This window comes from Fistularia commersonii, chromosome 4 (assembly GCF_037954325.1).
Source record: "Fistularia commersonii isolate RoL2024-O1a breed Wild chromosome 4, RoL_Fcom_v1.0, whole genome shotgun sequence".
NCBI lineage: Eukaryota > Metazoa > Chordata > Actinopteri > Syngnathiformes > Fistulariidae > Fistularia > Fistularia commersonii.
The window spans coordinates 22,254,642-22,277,049 of NC_141287.1; the positions used below are offsets into that span (position 1 = coordinate 22,254,642).

Sequence of the window (22,408 nt, forward strand, 5' to 3'; positions counted from 1 at the left end):
CGTATCGTTCCTCCCCCAACAGTGCCGCCATCCATCACCCTCGATGTCATAGCAGATGATCTGCTGTGCATTAGTGCCGGCGATCCAATCAGGATCCCTGCCATAATCAAGGGCCGTCCCGTTCCCAAGGTGACCTGGGATTACGAGGGCAAAGCAAAGTCACACAAGAAGAACAAACTGCACACACTACCTGTGGACTCTGAGGTGAGACCAAACTTTTTAAGCTTTCGACAAAATCCGCAGTGGGGCGAAATCTCCACTGACCTCTAGTTCAAAGGGCGGACACTGAACGATTGCGAGTGTGCAGTTCTCGTCTCTTTCCAAATCCGATGTTAAACCTTTACTTGTTTGTCCAGGTGGAGTCCACAGACACAACATCAACTGTGACCGTCCCTGTCAGTCTGAGGACCCACTCGGGACGCTTCACCATCACCGCAAAGAACAAGTCCGGTCAGAAGCACATCAACGTCAGGGTCAATGTTCTGGGTACGTCTTCGCTAGTCGTACAGGAAACTCAACCGAGAACTACCCTTAGAGAGTTTCTTTAGAGGCGGTGCTGTTATGTTTTTAATTCGCCGTGGTTTTTTTTCTTGGGTCCAGATGTCCCCGGGCCCCCGAGGGAGCTGAAGGTGACCGACATCACCCGTTCAACCATGAGGCTGATCTGGAAACTGCCTGAAAACGATGGAGGAGAGAGGATTAAGAGCTACTTTGTTGAAAAGAAGTGTGTGACTGACAAAGCCTGGACAAAGGTAGGCGCAAAGTTCATCTTCACTGAGTTTCTTTGCCCCACTTTAGTTTGAAGTCAGCAGGAGAGAAAAACAGCAAGTATTCGATCGGGGATCGAAAGAGGTCACCTCCGAGGTCCTGGGGAATACTGTGCTCAACCTTCAGTGAAACTTAGGATTTGACAGGACAATTTTCCAAGTCTTCCTTAGAGCTCAACATCAATCCTGCTCTTCATGGTTCAGTTATTAATTTCAGGTTGGTTTCTTCTCAGGTCAACGCCGCCTGTGCCAGTCATGCCTATGTGGTGCCTGGCCTTCTGGAAGGACAGGACTACATATTCCGAGTCCGAGCTGAGAACAGAATCGGCTTTGGTCCATTCACTGAGACATCCGAGCCTGTCCGAGCCAGAGACCCCATCTGTGAGGAGCAGCCTTTTACGAACGCAGATACAGAAATAATCTCAAAGTGTTCGGTGTGCTAACAATTACCCTCCTCTCCAGACCCACCCGATCCCCCGACCAAGCTCAAGGTGAACCTCGTGACAAAGAATACCGTTACTCTGACCTGGGAACCGCCCAAGAACAATGGCGGCTCACCTGTGAAACACTACATTATCGAGCGTTTGAGCTGGGACACCAGCGGCAAAGAAAAGGAGTCCTGGAAGCAGTGCAACAAGAGAGAGGTGGAGGAGCTGACCTTTGTTGTGGAGGATCTGAAGGAGGTTTGTCCTTTTCTTATTTTCATATATCCTGCTAAATAATGTGTTTTCCCAGTGCGCTTGGGTGTCAGACATTACGAGGACACTTTGTCACAGGGATGTGCAACCTCTCTCTGGTAACATCTTCGGGTGCCACGTCGAAAAAGGGACTCGAAAACTTCACAGTATTCATTTAAGATTGACTCATCTGTGCCAAAACTCACTTAACTTTTTTTAAGAATAAGAATAAGAACAACTTTATTTATCCAGAAGAAAATTGTCGATGTGGATGTGGATTGAAGGCTTGTTTGACAAAGAAAGTAAGGGCAAATTGGCCTCTGACTGCGTAAAATCATTGAAATGCAGGGAGGGGAGTACGAGTTCAGGGTGAAGGCCGTCAACGCTGCCGGACCCAGCCGTCCTTCCGTCACTGCCGGGCCGCTGGTCATCAAGGATCAGACCTGTGAGTCTGCAGAAATCTTCTCTCATTGCTAGTGTGAACAACCACAGACACGTTTACTGTTCGTACCTTATTTTGTTCCCCTGCAAACGTCACTCACCATATGTTTCATATTCCACAGGCGCTCCAAACATTGAGCTGCGTGAGGCCATGGAAGGTGAGGAGGGCTGTGACGTTAGCATCGTGGCAAAGGTCGGCGGCTGCCCGTTCCCGACGCTAACCTGGCATAAGGCTAGCTTGGCCAAACCTGAGGAGAAGGCCGTCGTCCACTATGACCAGCACATCAACAAACTGGTGACACAGAACAAATGCACACTGCTGATCCAGCAGGCCAGCAGGCACGACAGCGCCCTCTACAGCCTCACTGCCAGCAACAGCCTGGGCAGTGTCACCAAGGAAATCAAGCTCTCAGTGCTGGGTGAGACACGCAAAGCTTCAATTTCAAATGTTCAGAAAATGTTTTGGCTTAATTTCAAGAAACATTTCAACTGTAAGAGTAGATTATCGTCTATTGCATTATAGTTCACACGGTGCAAAACGTTTTACGACCTTTATGTGCGGTGATGAAAATGATCCCTTCATTGCCCGCAGGACCCCCGGGTCCTCCGGTCGGACCGATGAAGTTCACCGAGGTTTTCGCCGAGAGGATCGGCCTGGCGTGGAACCCTCCCACAGACAATGGTGGCTCAAAGATCACCAACTACGTTGTTGAGAAACGTGAGGACAACAGGAAGTCCTGGGTTCATGTCTCCGATGACCCCAAGGAATGTGCCTTTGTGGTGACCCGCCTGACAGAGAACCACGAGTACGAGTTCAGGGTAATGGCACAGAACAAGTTTGGAGTCGGGCCTCCACTGGTCAGCGAGCCAGAAAAGGCCAGAAACCTCTTCAGTGAGTTCTCGTCCGTGCTCGGATATTTCATACCTTAGTCCGATGAATTGGGTGATGCACTGACAGCCTGTTCTGTCCTCGTGTAGCTGTTCCTGGTCAGTGTGAGAAACCCACCGTGTCGGAAGTCTGTTTGGAGTACATGACTGTCAACTGGGAGGAGCCCAAGTACGACGGCGGCTCCCAAATTACTGGCTACTACGTTGAAAAGAAAGAAACAACCAGCAAGCGCTGGACCCGTGTCACCCGTGACCCCATCCGGGCATTGCCGCTGGGAAACAACTGGGATGTTACAGGTCTGCTGGAGGGTAGCATGTACCAGTTCCGAGTCATTGCCATCAACGCGGCTGGCTGTGGGCTTCCCAGCATCCCGTCTGACCCCATGCTCTGCAGGGACCCCATCAGTAAGTCGGCCGATGTCTATGCACTTCATTGTATCCCAAGAATGAAGGTTCGCTGTGACTCAGACATGACCATTCTACTGCCAGCGTTAACAGTACACTATTGCACTTTGGTGCTCCTCTGACCTCTGCCGCTATGGTTTCTGCCTGCAGAGCCTCCTGGCCCACCCACTCCTAAGGTGAGCGACTGGACAAAGTCAACAGTCGACCTGGAGTGGATGCCTCCTCAATATGACGGAGGGTCGAAGGTTACAGGATACATTGTGGAATTCAAAGAGGTGGACAAGGAAGAGGAGGAGAAGAAAGCTCAAAGGAGGCTCCTGCTAAGTGATGTCGAGGACGAGAAGGAGCCCGAAGTGGAGGAGATTTGGGAAAAGGTAATGCTACTATTTTTATTTCTGAGAAGTAAAGCAGACATGAAGGTCCAAAAAACTTTTGCTGATATCACCATCAGCATCAGGATAGGACCTGTCAATGACAAAAAGCTTCAAGTGTGTCAAATCTTTCTCAAGTGTAAGCCGAATATTCACCGTAGAGACACCGCTCTCTTCTCTTTCCAGGCAAAGGACACAGAGGTCAGAGGAACCAAGTTCGTGGTGGCGGGTCTTAAGGAAGGCGGTCTGTACCGCTTCAGAGTCAGTGCTGTGAATGCTGCAGGTGTTGGCAAGCCAGGCCTTGTGTCTGAGCTGATCGAGGTCAAAGACAGAACAAGTATGAAGGAGCATGATTAAACACTCAAGTATATCACAGGTTCTTTCAGTTGTGTTGTGAATTGACTTTCTTTGCTTTGCCAAGTTCCTCCTGAAATGGACTTGGATGCATCTGTGAAGGAGAGGATCGTGGTCCACGCTGGCGGCACCATCCGCATCATCGCTTATGTTTCCGGAAAGCCGGCCCCGCAGATCACTTGGTGCAGAGACGACGCTGAAGTGCCCAAGGAGGCAGTCGTCGAGACTACAGGCATCTCCAACTCTTTGGTCATCAAGAACTGCAGACGCCAGCACCAGGGCATCTACACCCTGAGTGCTAAAAACGAGGGCGGCGAGAGGAAAAAGGCGGTGATTGTGGAAGTTCTGGGTAGGTGGACTGAACCACACGGTCAAGCAAACTCCCAAAAGGTTGTCAGTGAACCAACAAATCCTCTTTTCTGTTCAGATGTTCCTGGACCTGTTGGTCTCCCCTTTGCGGGTGAGAACCTGACCAGTGACTCCTGCAAGCTCACCTGGTACTCCCCCGAGGACAACGGCGGCTCTGCCATCACCAATTATATCATTGAAAAGCGCGAGTCAGACCGCATGGGCTGGACATCAGTGTCCTACACTGTGACGAGGAACAACGCTGTGGTGCAGGGGCTGATCGATGGCAAAGGCTATTTCTTCAGGATTGCAGCGGAGAACATCATAGGCATGGGGCCTTTCATTGAGACTGACAGGATGGTGCTGATCAAGGACCCCATCTGTAAGTACACCGCTTAGAGCCCGAGACTCGTAGACCCGACCTTCTACCACAACAAATGACAGTAAACTCTGAAACCAACGTCTAGTTGTGAATCCAAAGTTGTACGTCGTCAACTTGTTTTTGTGAAACTAGGCTTTTGGTGATTTAAACAAAGCAACAATAACGTTTATCTTATCTTATTTCGTGGTGTGGCCAGAGCTAAAAGTTCTTTGACCTTTCGTTTGGCCTGTCTCAGTCAGCTTCTCAGCTCGACTTCAAAACGCCCACTGGGGTGGTTGCAGCCTCCATCTCAAATGACAGCACCAGTGCCACGAAGACAAAGCTGATTCAAACTGATTGGCACTTTATCAAATGTAGTTATTTATGCTTCTTGCCTTCTTTTGGGTAGCCGTGTTAACGGTCTTGTAAATTCCCATGCCGAAGTCGGTCTGTGTGAATAACGCTCAAAGGGTCCAAAGTCACCCTTAGACAGAAATCTAAGGGTCTGATATTTTACAGTTACTTCCAGTTACCTTATCTTTATTGTTTGGATCGGATTCAGTCGGACAGTCAAGCGCTGGTATTACAAAAGAAGAAAGAGTTTTGAGTCACAAAAAAAAAACGATATCCTTTTCAGCTGTGCCAGAGCGTCCGGAGGACCTGATCGTCACTGCTGTTACCAAAGACTCGATCTCCGTTGCCTGGAGACCACCAAAATACGACGGAGGTGCCGAGGTCACAGAGTACATTCTGGAGTCTCGCATGATCGGCCGGGACAACTTTGTTCGGGTTGGAGGAACAGACAAGCTGATGGACAGGATATTCACACTTTCTGGTCTGAAAGATGGCTCCAGCCATGAGTTCAGGGTCTCAGCCGTGAACCAGGTGGGACAGGGCAAGCCGTCGTTTGCCACCAAACCTGTCCAGTGTAAAGATGAACTCGGTGAGTAAAACAACAGGTTAACACGCTTCTCTTTATGAAGTGGTTTTCTGACAGTTCCAGATAGAAAAGAACTTTGTCCTGGCCCAACAGAACCACCCACAATAGACCTGGACTTCAGGGACAAGGTGGTGGTGAAGGTGGGCGACGCTTGCACGCTCTCCGGACGCTTCGGTGGCAAACCGGCCCCGGTCATCACCTGGACCAAGAACGAGGAAGAGGTGAAGGCAGATGACGAGATTAGCCTGCACAGCACGGCCCGGCACCTCAGCCTCAACATCGGCAAAGCCAAGAGGGAGCACAGCGGCTGCTACGCCGTTCACCTGGAGAACGCTGCCGGGACTCGCACCGGGGTCTGCAATATCACGGTGGTCGGTAAGTCAAACTCCGCTTGATTGCCATTTCTCTCCTCGGCTAAACATATAGAACTCTGAAACAGTGGCTCTCGGGCCCTGGTGGAGTAGAAGAATTAGCGTAAACATGTAAATACAGGGCATCTAAACCGCATTGGAACAAAAAAAACACAAAGTAGAAAAAGATGCAGAGGTGTGTATAAATGTATGAATAAATAGAACAGTGCTAAAAAAACAGGTTCGATAAAATAGCAAAGTGACAAAGTACTAGTGATCTGTGGATCCTGTCATGAGATTTAATGCTGTTTAGAATTGAACTCAAGAAATGGAACAATGACAGAACTATAGAAATATAATTTCAGTGCTATTTGAAAGAAAGTTGGACATAATCTTCATTCTAAACTATTCAGTATATTTCGGTATGACATTTATGTAACATTGCTTTAATTTCTAAACCAACCCATCGTACCATCAGATGAAATAAGATTATATCTTAAAATCCAGTCAAACAGAACCAGGGCTAATGTAGAAACTGTCTTACGTTCGGATCATCAGACCGCCCCCAGCCCCCGGAGGGACCCGTAGTGTTCAACGAGGTCTACAGGAACTACATGGTTATCTCCTGGAACCCCCCGCTGGACGACGGAGGCTGCGCTGTCTCCAACTACATCATCGAGAAGAGGGACAGCAACAGAGACCTGTGGATGCCTGTCACGTCGTCCTGCACCAGGACCACATGCAAGGTGGAAAACAATTTGATTCTGAAACTGTATTTGGTGAAAGACAAGTTGAGAGTCCTGGCTGATTTAGCCTTCAAACCAAGAGATCCCAGGCTGTCATCTTGAACGCCGGCGTTAGTCTTTGCCAGGAATTACAGAGCCTTATTGAACCAGATAAATCTTGATGAGAAAGCCAACAAGGAATAAGTCCTCTTACCTTCGACGCGGTCGACCGTCTCGTTTCAGGTTCCAAAACTGATCGAGGGTCGTGAATACATCGTCAGAATCATGGCTCAGAACATCTACGGCATCAGCGATCCCCTGCTGTCTGCAGAGACCAAGGCCAGAGACGTCTTCAGTAAGTATTTAGAAGCATGAAAGTATCAGCAGTACCAAGCAGGCTCCATCGACATGCAGTACTAATTCATTGCCCAGGAGGATGAGCTGCCCAAACCCTTACCTTTGTTTTCCCAATGATGCAACGGCGTCTACATTCACATAAGAACCCGATCCAAGGTAGACCACCACCAGCCCCGACCAACACCTAGCACTTCCATACCGGAAACTGCCCACAGTTCATTCAAACTGAAGATGCCTCCTGAAGATGACTTACAAACGTCTTCCAGAAAAACGAAAGTCCAGTCGCTTCGATATGACAACAAAAGTTCTTTTGCGTATTTATAGAGTTAAAAGATTCATGGCTCAGGGAACAGGCAACCGATTGAGGAAACCTTTTATCAAATGTTACAGTAGCAGGTCTAATTCCAGTGACCGTGTTTCTCCGTCACAGAGGTTCCTGACGCTCCTAAACAACCCACTGTGAAGGAAGTCTACCACGACTCTGCCCTCATTCACTGGGAGCCGCCAGCTGATGGCGGAAAACCAATCACAGGCTACATTTTGGAGAGGAAGGAGACCAAGGCCAACAGGTGAAGATGCCTCGGCATGATGAACATTACATCGTAATTTTATTCCTGAATGATGAAATGTGCATTTCGTTTGTTAGTCCTTTTAATTAGTTCGTACTGCATCAACTGTTTATGAATTTATGATTTACTTTTTCAAATGAGCAGAGGGTTTTCACCGGAAAACAGTAAAACATGATGATTAACATCACCAAACATTGTTTTTCCCAAATGAAAATGGATTTTAAAGTAGCTAACTGATCGGGTCTCTGTGTTCAGATGGGTCCGTTGCAATGCAGAGAAGATCCACCCGAAGGTGGAATATTGGGTGCTGGACTTGTTGCAAGGCTGCGAGTACGAGTTCAGGGTCAGCGCTGAGAATGTGGTCGGAGCTGGAGACCCCAGCCCTCCGTCCAAACCCGTCTTTGCTAAAGATCCCATTGGTAAGATGTGATCCTCGAGAGAACTGACCTTCTTCAGACCATTATTTCATCATTAACTCTCCCTCCGCAGTAAAACCTGGTCCACCAGTGAACCTCCAAGCCATCGACCACACCAAGGAGTCTGTGACTCTGTCCTGGCAGCCACCGACTGACACCGGCAGAGGAAAGATCTTCGGGTACCTGCTGGAATATCAAAAGGCTGGAGAGGACGAGTGGCAAAAGGTGACGAATAAATCTTACTCCCACTGTCACCGCTTGGACGACCTCGGACACTCAAATTGTATTCCCTATTCTCAACATTTTCTGCGCACTTTCCTTCTTATAGTCCTGTTATAGTCCTGTTACCCTGCTGTTAGTTTGAAAACCCAATCACTGTTTTGGTTATAGCCTCTCGGGGGAAATGTGATATTTACTCCTCATGCTTCCATCCCCAGGTGAACCAAACCCCAGACTCCTGCAAGGACACCAAGTTCAAGGTCATAAACTTGGATGATGGAGCCCTCTATCGCTTCCGAGTCATGGCTGTCAATGCGGCGGGAGAGTCAGACCCTGCTAATTTGAAGGAACCTATAAGGGTGCAGGACAGACTAGGCGAGTCCTTCTTACACCTACATTTTGTTCAAATATGATAGAACTATTTACAAATTACATCAAAATGTCTTCCTTGACATGTTTCATCACTGGCACACTGGCTGGGCTGTGACGATTATAGCAAAACCTAATGATCATTGTGTGACCCTTCCCCTCAGAGCCCCCAGAGTTGATTCTGGATGCTGGTATGACCAGGGAGGTGAAGGCCATGGCCGGCACCCACATTACCCTGATGGCTGCAATCAAGGGCGTGCCGTTCCCATCCGTCACCTGGAAGAAGAATGAAGCTGAGGTTCCCACCAGGGCCGACATTGAGACCAACCAGGAAGGCACCAAGCTGGAGATGAGGTTCTGTAACCGCGGTGACAGTGGAGACTACACACTTACTGTAGAAAACCCTGCCGGGTCCAAGACCGTCACCTGCACGGTGCTGGTGTTCGGTAAGTGTGGAACGCGTCTGAAGACCTGCTCTCAACAGTGGCTGAAGGTGTGATTCATCGCTGATCTGAGCGCTCCGTTTTTTCTTCAGACAAACCCGGTCCCGTTCAGCACCTTCGGGTGTCCGACGTAAGGAGTGACTCGGCCTACCTGTCCTGGAAAGATCCCGAGGATAACGGGGGAACTCGGATCACTAACTTTGTCGTGGAGAAGAAAGACATGGCCTCCACTCAGTGGGTCCCCGTGTGTTCCACGTCGAAGAAACGCAGTATGATGCTGAAGCACTTGATGGAGGGCAGTTCCTACGCGTTCAGAGTTGCCGCCGAGAACCAGTATGGCCGTAGCGAGTATGTTGAGACACCAAAGGCCATCAAGGCAATGAATCCACTCTGTGAGTAGCAGCTCGAGAGACATTTACACCGGTTTGAACTGACATAATGTAGGAAACATTCGCAGCTAGAACTTGAATGAAAAACATAACCCTCTTTAATTCCCACCCTTCTAGTCCCACCCGGTCCTCCCAAAGACCTTCACCATGTAGATGCGGATAAGACAGAGGTTTGGCTGGTCTGGAACTGGCCTGATCGCAACGGGGGAAGTGACATCACAGGCTTCCTGGTTGAGTATCAAGAGGAGGGCGAGAGGGAATGGGATGAATGGCAGACGGTCAGCATCCCAGAGAGTCACGTCACCGGCTTGCAGGAAGGAAAGACCTATCGCTTTAGAGTGAGAGCTGAGAATGCCATCGGCCTCAGCAGGCCCGACACCACCGTGCCCATCCTGTGCCAGGAGAAACTGGGTGAGATCAGAGAGCTAAAAGCTCAGCTATATGATTGAAATGTCCCCCTTTTCTCCTGTACTTGCATTTTACAGTAATGTTGGTGCCCAAAGCACCCTGGTATAAATGATAAACATGTACTTGAATATTTGGGTAGCTAATCTCTCAAGGACATTACATGCAGGGAATGTAACCCCCCTCTCCTCTCCCCCCGCTTTCCATAGTCCCTCCACTTGTCGAGGTTGATGTCAAGCTCACTGAAGGCATCATTGTGAAGGCTGGAACCACCATTAGACTGCCAGCAATCATGAGAGGAATCCCGGTTCCCACCGCAAAGTGGTCTATTGAAGGAGAGGAGATAACCAGCGAAGGCAAAATCAAGATTGACACAGACAACTTCTCCACTGTGCTCAGTATCAATGAGTGTACCAGGAACCACACCGGCACATACCTGCTCACAGTGTCCAACCCAGCCGGGACCAAAACTGTGGCTTTGAATGTCACTGTCCTGGATGTTCCCGCAGCTCCCATTGGACCTGTCAACATCCTGGAGGTCACTCCAGATTCCATGATGATTGAGTGGCGTCCGCCGAAAGATGATGGTGGGAGCCCTGTCACCAACTACATTGTCGAGAAAAGGGAATCCAACAAGGGAACCTGGGGAAGCGTAAGCGCTGGCAGCCTTGCCACCAAACTCAGGATTGTCCGTTTGCAGAAGGGTGTGGAGTATGTGCTTCGCATCCGTGCTGAAAACAAAATGGGCATCGGGGCTCCTCTGGAAAGCAAACCCACAGTTGCCGAGCACTCCTTTATGCCACCCAGCCCGCCAGGTAAGCCCCAGCCACAAGACATCTCAGATGATGCCGTCACACTTGGTTGGACCATGCCATTGGCTGATGGTGGTAGTCAAATCACCGGCTACATCATTGAGCGCAGACACAAGGGAGGAAAATGGATCCGAGTCAACAAGACACCTTGCAGGGACCTCAGGTACAGAGTTCTTGGCCTGTTTGAGGGCAACGAGTATGAGTTCAGAGTATTTGCTGAGAATATCGCAGGCTACAGTGGTCCATCACCCATCTCTGACCCCTGCAAGCCCTGCAGGCAGGTCACGGTCCCAAGCCCCCCTGTCAACCCTAAGGTTAAAGATTACAGCAAGACCACGGCAGACCTGGTGTGGAGTAAACCCACCAAAGATGGAGGCAGCCCTATCCTGGGCTACACAGTGGAAATGAAGAAGGCTGACACAGAAGAGTGGAAGAAGGTCAACCTCGATGATTTCATCAAGCAATGTGCCTACCGGGTCAAAGGCCTCGAGGAGGGGGTAACCTACAGGTTCAGAGTCAGCGCCTCAAACATGATTGGAGATGGAGAACCAAGGGAAGTCCCGGAGTCCATCACTACTCAAGACATTCTTATCCCTCCAGAGATCGAAATGGATGCGACCTGTCGTGAGCGTGTCACCGTTCGCGTCGGCCACAACATCAACATCATTGGTTACGTTAAGGCTCGTCCTGACCCAGAGGTGCTGTGGTCACAGGAAGATACCGTTTTGGAGAACAGCAAGCGTGTCACCATTGTCCAGAATTTCCCTGTGGTTCACCTGAGGATCAAAGAGGCCACCAGAAATGATCATGGCAAATATATCCTGAAGGCTTCAAACGAGGGTGGTGAGGCCTCCTGCAGCATCACCGTCAATGTGCTTGACAGACCCAGCCACTGCCAGAACCTCCATATGACATATGTGACCAAGGACTCATGTATGGTCAACTGGGAGGCGCCCAAAGACAACGGAGGCTCTGAGATCACCAACTACATCGTGGAGTGCCGCGAGCCCAGTATTAGTATGTGGTCTATGATCTCCTCCCACTGCACAAATCGCAAGATCAAGGCAAAGCTCATGGAGGGACATGAGTACCTGTTCCGTGTCTGTGCGGAAAACAAGATGGGACCTGGACCTACTGTGGAGACCAAGACGCCTCTGCTGGCCATTGACCCCATTGAAAAGCCAGGAGAACCAGAGAAGTTCAGAGCTACAGACATTGGAAAGAACTATGTCCACCTGAGATGGAGGAAACCTGACTATGACGGTGGCAGCCCCAACCTCTCCTACAATCTTGAGTGCAAAGCTAAAGATGCTGAAGAGTGGGTGAAACTTAACACTGGCATTCTAACTGACACCTTCTTCTTGGCTGACAAGTGCATCGAGAACCAGACCTACACCTTCAGGTTGGTGACTGTATTCAATTACTTCATTAAGAAAGATCTTTTGGTCGCAGTTTTTGTAATGGGACTTTTGCACCCTCCTTGCTTCGTCTGGTTAATGTCAAATTGGCAAAAACATGGAGTGCAGAGTCATTGATGAGCTCACACACCCCAAAGAAGTGGTGGACTTGCTCTGCGCAAAAACAAACTGTACAATTTCATTTATATATGAATGAGATCTAAACTCTTCAAACTCCCATCCAGCCAGGTGAACTCTGACCCTCCTGCGTATTTTTGATGGATAGATTCGGTCAGAAAGCAGGATTTCACTACTGACTTTAAGCCAGGAGAACAATCCCATCTGCCTCTGGAAATAGTTCCGTATATATTCGAGTTTAGAGCCAGACCAGTATCTGTTTGGCTTCGTCTGAAGTACTCTGGACCATTCTGAATACTGCAAAAACATGTTTGATGATGTTTGCCATTGAGTGAAAATATATTTTGACTTTTGATTTCTCCCAAAATATAGGGTTCAGAGCGTCAATGAAGGAGGGGAGAGTGCCTGGGTAAGACTCGCTGACATTGTGGTGAAAGAGGAAATCCAGAAGCCCGTCATTGACCTAAAGCTGTCTGGAACGTTGACTGTAAGAGCTGGAGAGTCAGTTAGGATGGAAGCTGCCCTCAGAGGAAAGCCACAGCCAGAGGTGAAGTGGATCAAGGACAAGGCAGTCGGAGACAATCCCAGAATCACCACTGAGACTGGCGCGGACTACTCTAAGTTCCTTTTGACCAAGTCCAAACGCACAGATACTGGAAAGTATATAATCACTGCCACCAACTCAGCTGGTACCTTCACTGCCTACGCTAACGTTAATGTCCTGGACGTCCCTGGCCCCGTGAGAAACCTCAGGATCACTGGAATCGGAGCTGACAAGTGCAGGGTGGTGTGGGACGCACCAGAGGATGATGGCGGCTGTGAGGTGGATAGTTACATATTGGAGAAGTGTGAGACCAGAAGGATGGTTTGGTCCACATATTCCGCATCTGTCGTCACACCGTACTGCAATGTCACTCGTCTTGTGGAGGGCAATGAGTACATCTTCAGGGTCAGGGCTGAGAACAAAATGGGTACCGGCCCTGCGATTGAGAGTAAGCCAGTCACAGTCAAGACTCAGTTCAACAGACCTGGACCTCCTGAAGCCCCAGAAGTTACCAAGGTAGATCCGGGATTTCGCCTTTGTACATCCTTTTTTCAAAGTTGCTTCACAGACAAAGTACCTAAGAGTGAGATCGGCATCACATTCACTCACCCGCCTTTTCCCTGATGCAGGTCAGCAAAGATGAAATGACAGTGGTCTGGGCTCCCCCAGAGAACGATGGCGGGAAGTCGATCACCGGCTACATCCTAGAGAGGAAGGAGAAGAGGGCGGTACGCTGGGTTCCCTGCACCAAGAGCCCCATCTCAGAGAGACGTCTGAAAGTCACCAACCTGATCCCCAACCACGAGTACCAGTTCAGGGTGAAGGCGGAGAACGACGTAGGCTTGGGGGAACCCAGCAAACCCTGCAGACCTGTCGCAGCCAAAGATCCTATCGGTGAGTTTTATTGTAACCTCCTTGAATGTAATGTACATAAATATATATATTATATTTAATAATGTTAAAGACGATACTATAGAGTTTTAGGTGCGTTCTTTTCTCTGTAACGCATTTGATGACTTTATTATTTTAATCATTATTCTGCAGAGGTTCTCAGTCATCGGGGTCATGGTTGGTTCTCGTCAAAACCTCCTTCTCGTGGCGACTGGACTTGATTTTATTCCCTGGATGATATTTGACCTCTCATCGGACGGGTTCTTCGAACTGAGGAAGCCTCTTAGATGAGAGCTCAAACATCTTCCATGGAAGAAAATCAAGTCCAGTTGCCAGAAGAAGAAGATTTTAACAGGAATTATTATTACTTTATGATTATTTTCTATCCGAAAGTATATTTTGTGGTTTCAAATTTTGATCGGTTTTCTCCATCATGAAAAATGAGGGGACAAGCTTTGAAGAGAAAATACATTTCAAAGTTAGACGTCTTTTTTTCCAACATCAAGTCATCCTTATGCTGGAATTGATCAGAAAGATAATAAATCAAACATGAACCACGGCAATTGATTATATTAGCGCTTGCATCTGATGTACTTTCCACGTTCACTTTGTTAACCAGACCCTCTGGTTTGAGGGTATTTCTATTGAACATTTCCCTTTTCCACCTGCAGAGCCTCCTGGTCCCCCGGCAGGCCTGAAGGTAGCTGACAGCACCAAGACCTCCATCACCTTGGCCTGGTCCAAGCCTGTGTATGATGGCGGTGCACCGATCATCGGCTACAGCCTGGACATGAGACTGAAGAGTGAGGCGGACCCCGAGAAACCCACAGAGGGCTGGAAACGGCTTGACACCAATGGACCCCTGGTCCTCACAGAGTTTACGATTGGACAGCTGGATGAAAAGCAAGAGTATGAATTCAAGGTCTCAGCTCAGAACCAGGTCGGCTGGGGACGTCACGCCTACCTGAAGGAAGCAGTGTCACCTAAGGAGATAGTTGGTAAGATGATAAATTCAACGGTCACCGACACTGAGAAACAAATGCGGTACCTTCTACATAATGTGGACGTGTTTCTGTGTCAACAGAGGCTCCAGAGATCGACCTGGATGCAAGTTTGAGGAAGGGCCTGTCCGTCAGGGCCGGGTGCCCCATCAGGCTCTTTGCAGTCATCAGAGGAAGGCCTGCACCGAAGGTCACCTGGAAGCGCTTGGGTGTGGACAACGTGGTCCGAAGAGGTCACGTGGACCAGGTGGACACCATGTCTTTCCTGGTCATCCCAGAGAGTACCAGAGATGATTCTGGGAGGTACTCGCTGACTCTGTCAAATTCCGCTGGCGAGAAAGCCGTGTTTGTTCGTGTCAAAGTCCTTGGTGAGTCGTCGGGCATTTTTAGCTTTAGTTTTTTTTTCTTTTCAATTTTAAAGTTACGGTCGGAATAAAACTTCAAACCCGTCGTTCTCAGATACTCCCGGTCCTGTCGGCGGCCTCGAGGCCACCGATGTTACGAAGACAACCGCTCAACTGTCCTGGTTGCCACCAGAGAACGATGGCGGTAGCCCCATCCTTAACTACATCGTGGAGAAACGAGAGGTGGACAGGAAGACCTGGACCAAGTGCACAGAAGACCTGAAGAAGACCAGCTTCAAAGTGACCAACATGACACCAGGCATTGAGTACTACTTCAGAGTCATAGCTTGCAACAAGTATGGAATTGGAGTTCCTCAGGATTCATCCAAGTCCTACCTGGCTGTTGACCCCATAAGTAAGTGTCAAGGAAGATGTTTTCAGTAAAATTGGAACTTTCCAGGGAGTTACAAATGTTCGACGAGTGGAAGCACAAGTGTGTCACAGTTGGTGGATTCATTTCAGCGTGGTCTCGTTGTCTTTTGTGACTCGTGTGGCAGTCCAGTATTCTCTCTCTCATCCATCTCGTGTCGTGTCCAGGCGAGCCAGATCCTCCAAAGAAGATGGATGTCTTGGAGATTACCAGGAACAGTGCGACCCTAGGTTGGCTGAAGCCCCTCAGGGATGGTGGAGCCAAGATCAATGGGTACGTGGTGGACTACCAGGAGGAGGGCCAGGAAAAGTGGACACCGTATTCTGTGGTCAAAGATCTGACCATTGTAGTCGTCGGCCTGAAGGAGGGAAAGAAGTACAAGTTCAGAGTGGCAGCCAGGAATTCGGCAGGCGTCAGTCTGGCTCGAGAGGCTGAGGGGATGTTTGAGGTCAAGGAGCAGCTCAGTAAGTAAATCCCCCTAAAACCTTTACCTACTTCTATCTCACTCTGATAATAACTCTTGGTTCTGCCCCGTCTTAGTGGCTCCAAAGATCATCATGCCGGACGTAGTGACAGTCAGAGCAGGATCCAAGATGGTGATCGAGGCAATTGTGGCCGGCAAACCTGTTCCCTTTTGCAAGTGGAAGCAGGGTAGCGAGGACGTGCTGACCTCCGACCGGCTCTCCGTCGTCAAGACCCTGACGACCTGCTCGCTCATCATCAAGAACGTGAAGCGATCAGACAGCGGCTACTACAGTCTTTCAGCTGAGAACAGCACAGCCAGCGTCAACCAGATCCTCCGAGTCATCGTCATGGGTTAGTTGATGAAAAAACTCTCCTGATCATTGTGTTTCCAACTACTTCAAGGGGGCTCTGCTCTCTTGGAGTTACAATTTCCTCAAAGAGATATGTTGGTTGAAAATTTCAATGCGACATATAATGTAATCGTTGATAGTATTTGTCATTTTCTGCTACTTCTTTAACTCCTTTAAGGGAAAATCAATCTAAATGTTTTGTGTAATCAGAAGCATTAGAGGATGGATGACGGTTTATAACCCGTGCAATCCTCTGTAGACATCCCCGGGCCTCCCGAAGCTCCGCTGGAGATCACCGAGCAGGACATCGATGCCTGTACGCTCCTCTGGAACTCTCCTCAAGAGGACGGCGGCAGCAACATCACAAACTACATTGTGGAGAAGTGCGATGTGAGCCAGGGTGACTGGATCACCGTGTCTTCATCCTGCACCAAGACCAGCTTCAGAATGACCAAACTGACCCCCGGCAAAGAGTATAGCTTCCGAGTCCGGGCTGAGAACAGGTTTGGTATATCTGAGCCGATATACTCTGAGAAGATGATCGCCAGATATCCTTTTGGTGAGTCACAGCGACACATATTAGCTTCACGTACTCCACTTATCGGTTTCCCTGGATGAAAAAGCCGTGCTGACGCATCGTCATGCTCTCTGACCAGATCCACCCGGTGAGCCCAGGAACCTGCAGATCAACAAAGTCAACAAGGACTTCGTCATCCTGTCCTGGGAGCGCCCGAGCAATGACGGCGGCAGTCCGATCATGGGCTACTGCATAGAGAAGAAGGAGAGGAACAGCCTGCTGTGGGTCAGGGCGAACGAGTCCCTGGTGAAGGCCACTCAGTACACCTGCTCCGCCCTGATCGAGGGCCTGGAATACACTTTCAGAGTGTCTGCGCTCAACATCGCCGGGCAGGGCAAGCCATGCAAGCAGACCGACTTCATCACCGCCAGAACCGCTATCGGTACGGTTTGAAACTCGTTCCTAGAATCCAGCTTTTCAATATTTGAACGATGCTTTTAAAAGCCAGATGTTTCTTGGTGCAGTTCAAAAGAGCAACCTGGTGTCCCTTTCTTCAGACCCTCCAGGTAAACCTGAGCCCATGGACGTAACCAAGCATTCTGTTTCCCTGGTCTGGAGCCGACCCAAGCATGACGGCGGCAGCAAGCTGATTGGCTACTTTATGGAGTACATGAAGCTACCGGAGGAAAAATGGACTCGCTGCAACAGCAACTGCATGAGTATCCAGACTGAGAGCTACGTGGTGACCGGCCTGGAGGAGGGGCAGCAGTACCAGTTCAGAGTCATCGCCAAGTCGGCCGTCAACATCAGCCTGCCGTCGGAGCTGTCCGATCCTATCCCAGTTATTGCAGAGAACGGTCAGCTTCTGAACTCTCCGTAACTCTGTGACAAGTTGAGTTCTTATCAAGTAACTGTCGTTATTCCTCCCGCAGTTCCTCCTCGTGTTGAGCTTGGTGTCGACATGAAGAATCTAATCGTTGTGAAAGCTGGTGAAAATGTCCTCCTGGACGCTGAGGTGTTTGGCAAGCCTTTGCCTAAGGTCAGCTGGAAGAGGGATGGTGTCCCCTTGGCTCTCGCTGAGGGCATAAAGATGGTCCAGAAGAAACATGTCCACCTGCTGGAGCTGTACTCCGTAACTAGGAAGGAATCTGGAGATTACACAATCACAGCAGAGAACATCAATGGCAGCAAGTATGCTACCATCAAGGTCAAGGTTCTTGGTAAGTTTTTCATCGTATAATTTAGTCTCAGTAGTTTCTTGGTGATTTGGACTGAAACTCAAAGTGTCACTCTACAGACAAGCCAGGACCGCCAGCCTCTGTTAAAATCAGCAAAGTGTTTGCTGATCGTGTCAAGTTGCGATGGGCACCGCCGCTAGCGGACGGCGGTTCTGAGATCACAAACTACATCATTGAGAAACGTGAAACCAGCAGGGCCAACTGGGCACTGGTCACCTCCAACATCCATGGACACATCACCGACTGCTCAGTTGAAAAACTCATTGAGGGACATGAGTACCAGTTCAGAGTGAGTGCTGAGAACCAGTACGGCCAGGGCGATGCCTGCATGACCGATCCTGTCATGGTCAAGAACCCTTACGGTATAGTAAGAACCCTTTGCGGTTTTTCTTTTGTGGCACTTTTCACCAACTTCATGAATCGATGATGCCAGTATTCTGGACCGTCGATTGACTTGTCATGATGATACAACCCCCCAGATGTCCCAGGTCCCTGTGAGCCACCTGTCATCACCAACATCACCAAAGACTCCATGACTGTCAGCTGGAAGGCACCTGCCAATGATGGCAGGGCCCCCATCCTTGGCTATATGGTGGAGAAACGCGAGGCCACCGAACTGACCTGGGCCAAGGTGAACCGCCGGCCAGTCATCGACAGAACCATTAAGGCCACTCAGCTTACAGAGGGCTCCGAGTATGAGTTCAGAGTTATCGCGATAAACAAAGCTGGGCTAGGCAAACCGAGCGACGCCTCCAGTGCTGCGCTTGCTGTTGACCCTGTCTGTGAGTACCCATTTTAGAGGGCTTTCAAAATGTCTGAACAGGTCAAATTTAATTGTAAAACGTGTTACATCTTCCTCCCTCAGATCCCCCAGGCCCACCAGCCTTCCCCAAAGTGGCTGACTCTACCAAAAGCTCGATCAGCCTCAGCTGGACCAAGCCAGCCTATGACGGTGGCTGTGAGATCATTGGCTATTTGGTCGAGTCCAAGATGGCGACAGCTGAGAACTGGACCAAGTGCAATGTCCCCAAGAAGCTCCAGGCCACCAAGCTCTTGGTGACAGGCCTCATGGAAAACACAGAGTACCAGTTCAGAGTCAGTGCAGTCAACAGGATTGGCTTCAGTGAACCCAGCGAAGTGCCAGGGAACCATATGCCCAAGGACATCCTCAGTACGTTCCAAAGTGGTTCTTTACAGAAGTGCCCCAACCTTTTTCAGAAACAGTTCTTAAATGAATCCTCTAGACTGGTTTTACCACCGATCACCAGATATATTGTCAGCTAGTATTGCTTCTGAGAAAAGAGAGCATTTAAGTAGAACAAAGTGTCTGCTAACTTTGCTGGTTGACGTAACATTGGTTCTTCTGCTGAAAAAAAAACAAAAAAAACCAACAGTACAGTTTAAATGATCCTTCTATTCCCTCTCTAGTTGCCCCCGAAGCTGAGCTAGATGCCGACATGAGAAAAGCCCTGGTACTCCGAGCTGGTGTCACCATGAGGCTGTACGTCCCTCTACGGGGACGCCCTGCACCCAAGGTAACCTGGAGCAAGGTGGACGCCAACCTGAAGGACAGGCAGGGCCTGCTGATCAAGACATCAGAGTGGGATACGCTGCTCATGATTGAGGATGTAAACAGATATGACGCTGGAAAATATGTCTTGACGCTGGAGAATAGCAGTGGCTCCAAGAGTTACACCATCGTCGTCAAGGTCCTTGGTAAGACTGATAAAAACCCGATTCGGTATTACTTGCAGTGATACCGAATCAAATTAAAAACAAAATGAGAGTGATAATTAAACTCACATGAATCTTAAACTATCAAATTCAAAAACTGTTGGTTCTCCTCCTCCTCCTCCAGACTCTCCCGGACCGCCGCTGAACCTGGTTGTGAAGGAAACCTCCAAAAACCATGCCTGTATCACCTGGGATGCTCCGATGATAGACGGAGGCAGCCCAGTGAAGAGCTACATCGTGGAAAAGCGCCTGGCTGACAGGAAGGCCTGGACTTGTGTGTCAAGTGAATGTCACAAGATCTCCTTCAGGATCCCCAACCTGGAGGCCGGACAAGCGTACTGCTTCAGGGTGCTCGCGGAGAACGCCTACGGCATCGGCGAAGGCTGCGAAACTGCCGGCAGTGTCCGAGCTTCAGGTTGCTACTTCTTATGGATAACTGTGTCAGAATGCGAACTTCATTTGCCTTTCACAATGATGGAAGCAAAAGCGCAGGAGAATCTTTTGTCAAGAAAGTGCAGTAAAATGAGATCAGCTAGATCAGTTCTTTGCCAGTCATACGCAGATTGATAAATTGGATCGATCACTCAAACTTAAGATAAAGAACATCTGGGCATTAGATCATCATGAACACAACTGTGGTGTTTAAGGCAACTCTTGTGCAAGATATCACCAGAAAGCTAAGACTCGAGACCTCAAATCACCGATGCTTAAACTCATGATTGGGCGAAACAAAATATTTTTGCCCATTTCTGCGTGTCCAACCTCTTCCAATGCCGGCCTCTTCTCCTTTTCAGAGAGACCTGGTCCTGTGACCGAGTTCAAGGCCAAGGGAACCACCAAGGATTCAATCACTTTGGGCTGGAAGAAGCCCATTAGTGATGGCGGCAGTCACATCAGCGCCTACATCTTGGAGCAGAGTGAAGGCGAGGAGAAGTGGAAACAGATCCTGAAGAGCAAGAACATGTCACACAGTATCAGTGAACTAAGTGAAGGCAAGGAGTATGTCTTCAGAATCAAAGCCCTCAATGAGTCTGGAGAGGGTCCGCCTACCGAGCTCGCTGTCGTTGCCAAGGACCAGTTTGGTAATAATTCACTTTCGGCCCTCATTCGACATTCCCGGGGCGTTTGTTCCTTGTTTTTAACGTGCTTTTATCCCGTTGTCGAATCGATTTGAATTTCAGTGCTGCCTGACTGCGACCTGAGCAATCTGCAGGACGGCTGCCATGTGGTGAAAGAAGGCAGCACAACGCGGCTCAACATCCCCATCAGCGGGGTACCATATCCCACCGCCACCTGGAAGAAGGGGGATGTGGTCCTGGGAGACACTGGGCGGATGTGCATTGAAGGGTCTCAGGGCGTCACCACTCTGCTGATCAGAGACTGTCAGAGAGGAGATGCTGACACCTACACCATCCATGTCAGGAACAGCTCCGGCTCCAAGGACTGCAAATTCCAGCTGAAGGTTGTTGGCAAACCGGGCATCTGCACCGGACCCATTAAGTTCGACGAGATCACAGCTGATGGAATCACCCTGGAATGGGGGCCGCCCAAAGACGATGGCGGAGCGGAAGTGTCCAACTACATTGTAGAGAAGAGAAGGACGACGGACAACAGATGGGCCACTGTGGCTTCAGCCATACAGAAGACCACGATGAGGGTGATCCGTTTGCATGATGGAGTGGAATACATCTTCAGAGTGTTTGCTGAAAACAAGTATGGTGTGGGAGAATATCTGCGGTCTGATCCAGTGATCGCCCAGCATCCATTCAGTGAGTATCGACCTCTTCGTGTTTATTTCATGACCTCCTGTTTCAAACCGATTGCTAATTTCTCACTGGTCAAATCAAGGGGTTATGAATTGACCTATAAATGTTCAGATATGTAAACTGTATTTGTCCCAGACTAGAGAACCTGGTGCTTCAGCATATTGCAGACAGTAACACAATGGAAAACTGGCATTTATTGAGAATATCTTTTGAAAAAAAGAAACAAAACAATAGGAACAGAGAGTGACTGCAAAATTACAACACTCTTTCACTTCACATTCAAATGCTACGTACATGGACAAGATCTGCGAGTTGGATTTCAAACACAGGACAGTCCAGTTTGATCACAGGACGAGATCCAATGACATGAACCTTTCTGGAAACAGGCTTTGACCAACAAGTCATCAATGTGGATGAGACAGAGAGCAAAAAGAGGCTCAGTCATCATCCTGAATTCTTAGTTTTCAATTTTCACAGAAGAGACATAGAATCACAAATGTGTCCTCCATGTTTATTTCAGACGTTCCAGAGGCACCTGCCCCTCCAGAAATAGTGAGCATTCGCCACGAGTCAGCCATCTTAACCTGGGCCGATCCAAAGGACACCGGAGGCTCCCCGATAACTGGTGACAGACTTACGATATCAGAGTGTAGCTGAGTAAAATAAGCGGCGATATGAAAATGAGCAACTCATGTTATGTGCTCTTACAGGATACCATGTGGAGTTCAAAGAAAGGAACAGTCTGATGTGGAAGCGGGCCAGTAAGACCCCTCTGAGGGTGAAGGAGTGCAGAGTCACAGGCCTGATAGAGGGGCTGGAGTACGAGTTCAGGGTGATGGCCATGAACATGGCTGGCCTAGGAAAGGCAAGCAAAGCCACTGAGGCTGTGGTTGCATTGGATCCCATTGGTGAGTTTACAAAATGATATTTCATCTTCTCTTGTGATAAAAAAAAAATGGACTACCTCCCCATTCTTCACCTCTTGAG

At 49.1% G+C, this 22,408-nt stretch overlaps 1 protein-coding gene across 1 annotated transcript in view; it reads left to right on the forward strand.

Annotated features, from left to right (window-relative positions):
• Positions 1–22,408, forward strand: part of LOC147235135 (titin-like) — a 183,393-nt gene that overhangs the window by 114,231 nt on the left and 46,754 nt on the right. The window contains exons 169-213 of the mRNA XM_086146017.1: positions 23–204; positions 357–486; positions 601–752; positions 1,001–1,148; positions 1,230–1,450; positions 1,793–1,889; positions 2,008–2,304; positions 2,478–2,777; positions 2,864–3,178; positions 3,329–3,552; positions 3,736–3,886; positions 3,971–4,252; positions 4,331–4,633; positions 5,250–5,555; positions 5,646–5,927; positions 6,461–6,648; positions 6,871–6,982; positions 7,415–7,553; positions 7,809–7,972; positions 8,043–8,194; positions 8,407–8,563; positions 8,722–9,003; positions 9,093–9,392; positions 9,507–9,800; positions 10,004–12,008; positions 12,514–13,201; positions 13,315–13,579; positions 14,248–14,574; positions 14,661–14,945; positions 15,037–15,336; positions 15,519–15,815; positions 15,892–16,167; positions 16,426–16,725; positions 16,823–17,125; positions 17,241–17,540; positions 17,616–17,903; positions 17,981–18,283; positions 18,401–18,703; positions 18,787–19,092; positions 19,350–19,637; positions 19,780–20,070; positions 20,450–20,737; positions 20,837–21,424; positions 21,942–22,046; positions 22,132–22,329. Of these exons, the coding sequence (XP_086002143.1) occupies positions 23–204; positions 357–486; positions 601–752; positions 1,001–1,148; positions 1,230–1,450; positions 1,793–1,889; positions 2,008–2,304; positions 2,478–2,777; positions 2,864–3,178; positions 3,329–3,552; positions 3,736–3,886; positions 3,971–4,252; positions 4,331–4,633; positions 5,250–5,555; positions 5,646–5,927; positions 6,461–6,648; positions 6,871–6,982; positions 7,415–7,553; positions 7,809–7,972; positions 8,043–8,194; positions 8,407–8,563; positions 8,722–9,003; positions 9,093–9,392; positions 9,507–9,800; positions 10,004–12,008; positions 12,514–13,201; positions 13,315–13,579; positions 14,248–14,574; positions 14,661–14,945; positions 15,037–15,336; positions 15,519–15,815; positions 15,892–16,167; positions 16,426–16,725; positions 16,823–17,125; positions 17,241–17,540; positions 17,616–17,903; positions 17,981–18,283; positions 18,401–18,703; positions 18,787–19,092; positions 19,350–19,637; positions 19,780–20,070; positions 20,450–20,737; positions 20,837–21,424; positions 21,942–22,046; positions 22,132–22,329 (13,482 nt within the window). The remainder of the gene's footprint in view (positions 1–22; positions 205–356; positions 487–600; positions 753–1,000; positions 1,149–1,229; positions 1,451–1,792; positions 1,890–2,007; positions 2,305–2,477; positions 2,778–2,863; positions 3,179–3,328; positions 3,553–3,735; positions 3,887–3,970; positions 4,253–4,330; positions 4,634–5,249; positions 5,556–5,645; positions 5,928–6,460; positions 6,649–6,870; positions 6,983–7,414; positions 7,554–7,808; positions 7,973–8,042; positions 8,195–8,406; positions 8,564–8,721; positions 9,004–9,092; positions 9,393–9,506; positions 9,801–10,003; positions 12,009–12,513; positions 13,202–13,314; positions 13,580–14,247; positions 14,575–14,660; positions 14,946–15,036; positions 15,337–15,518; positions 15,816–15,891; positions 16,168–16,425; positions 16,726–16,822; positions 17,126–17,240; positions 17,541–17,615; positions 17,904–17,980; positions 18,284–18,400; positions 18,704–18,786; positions 19,093–19,349; positions 19,638–19,779; positions 20,071–20,449; positions 20,738–20,836; positions 21,425–21,941; positions 22,047–22,131; positions 22,330–22,408) is intronic.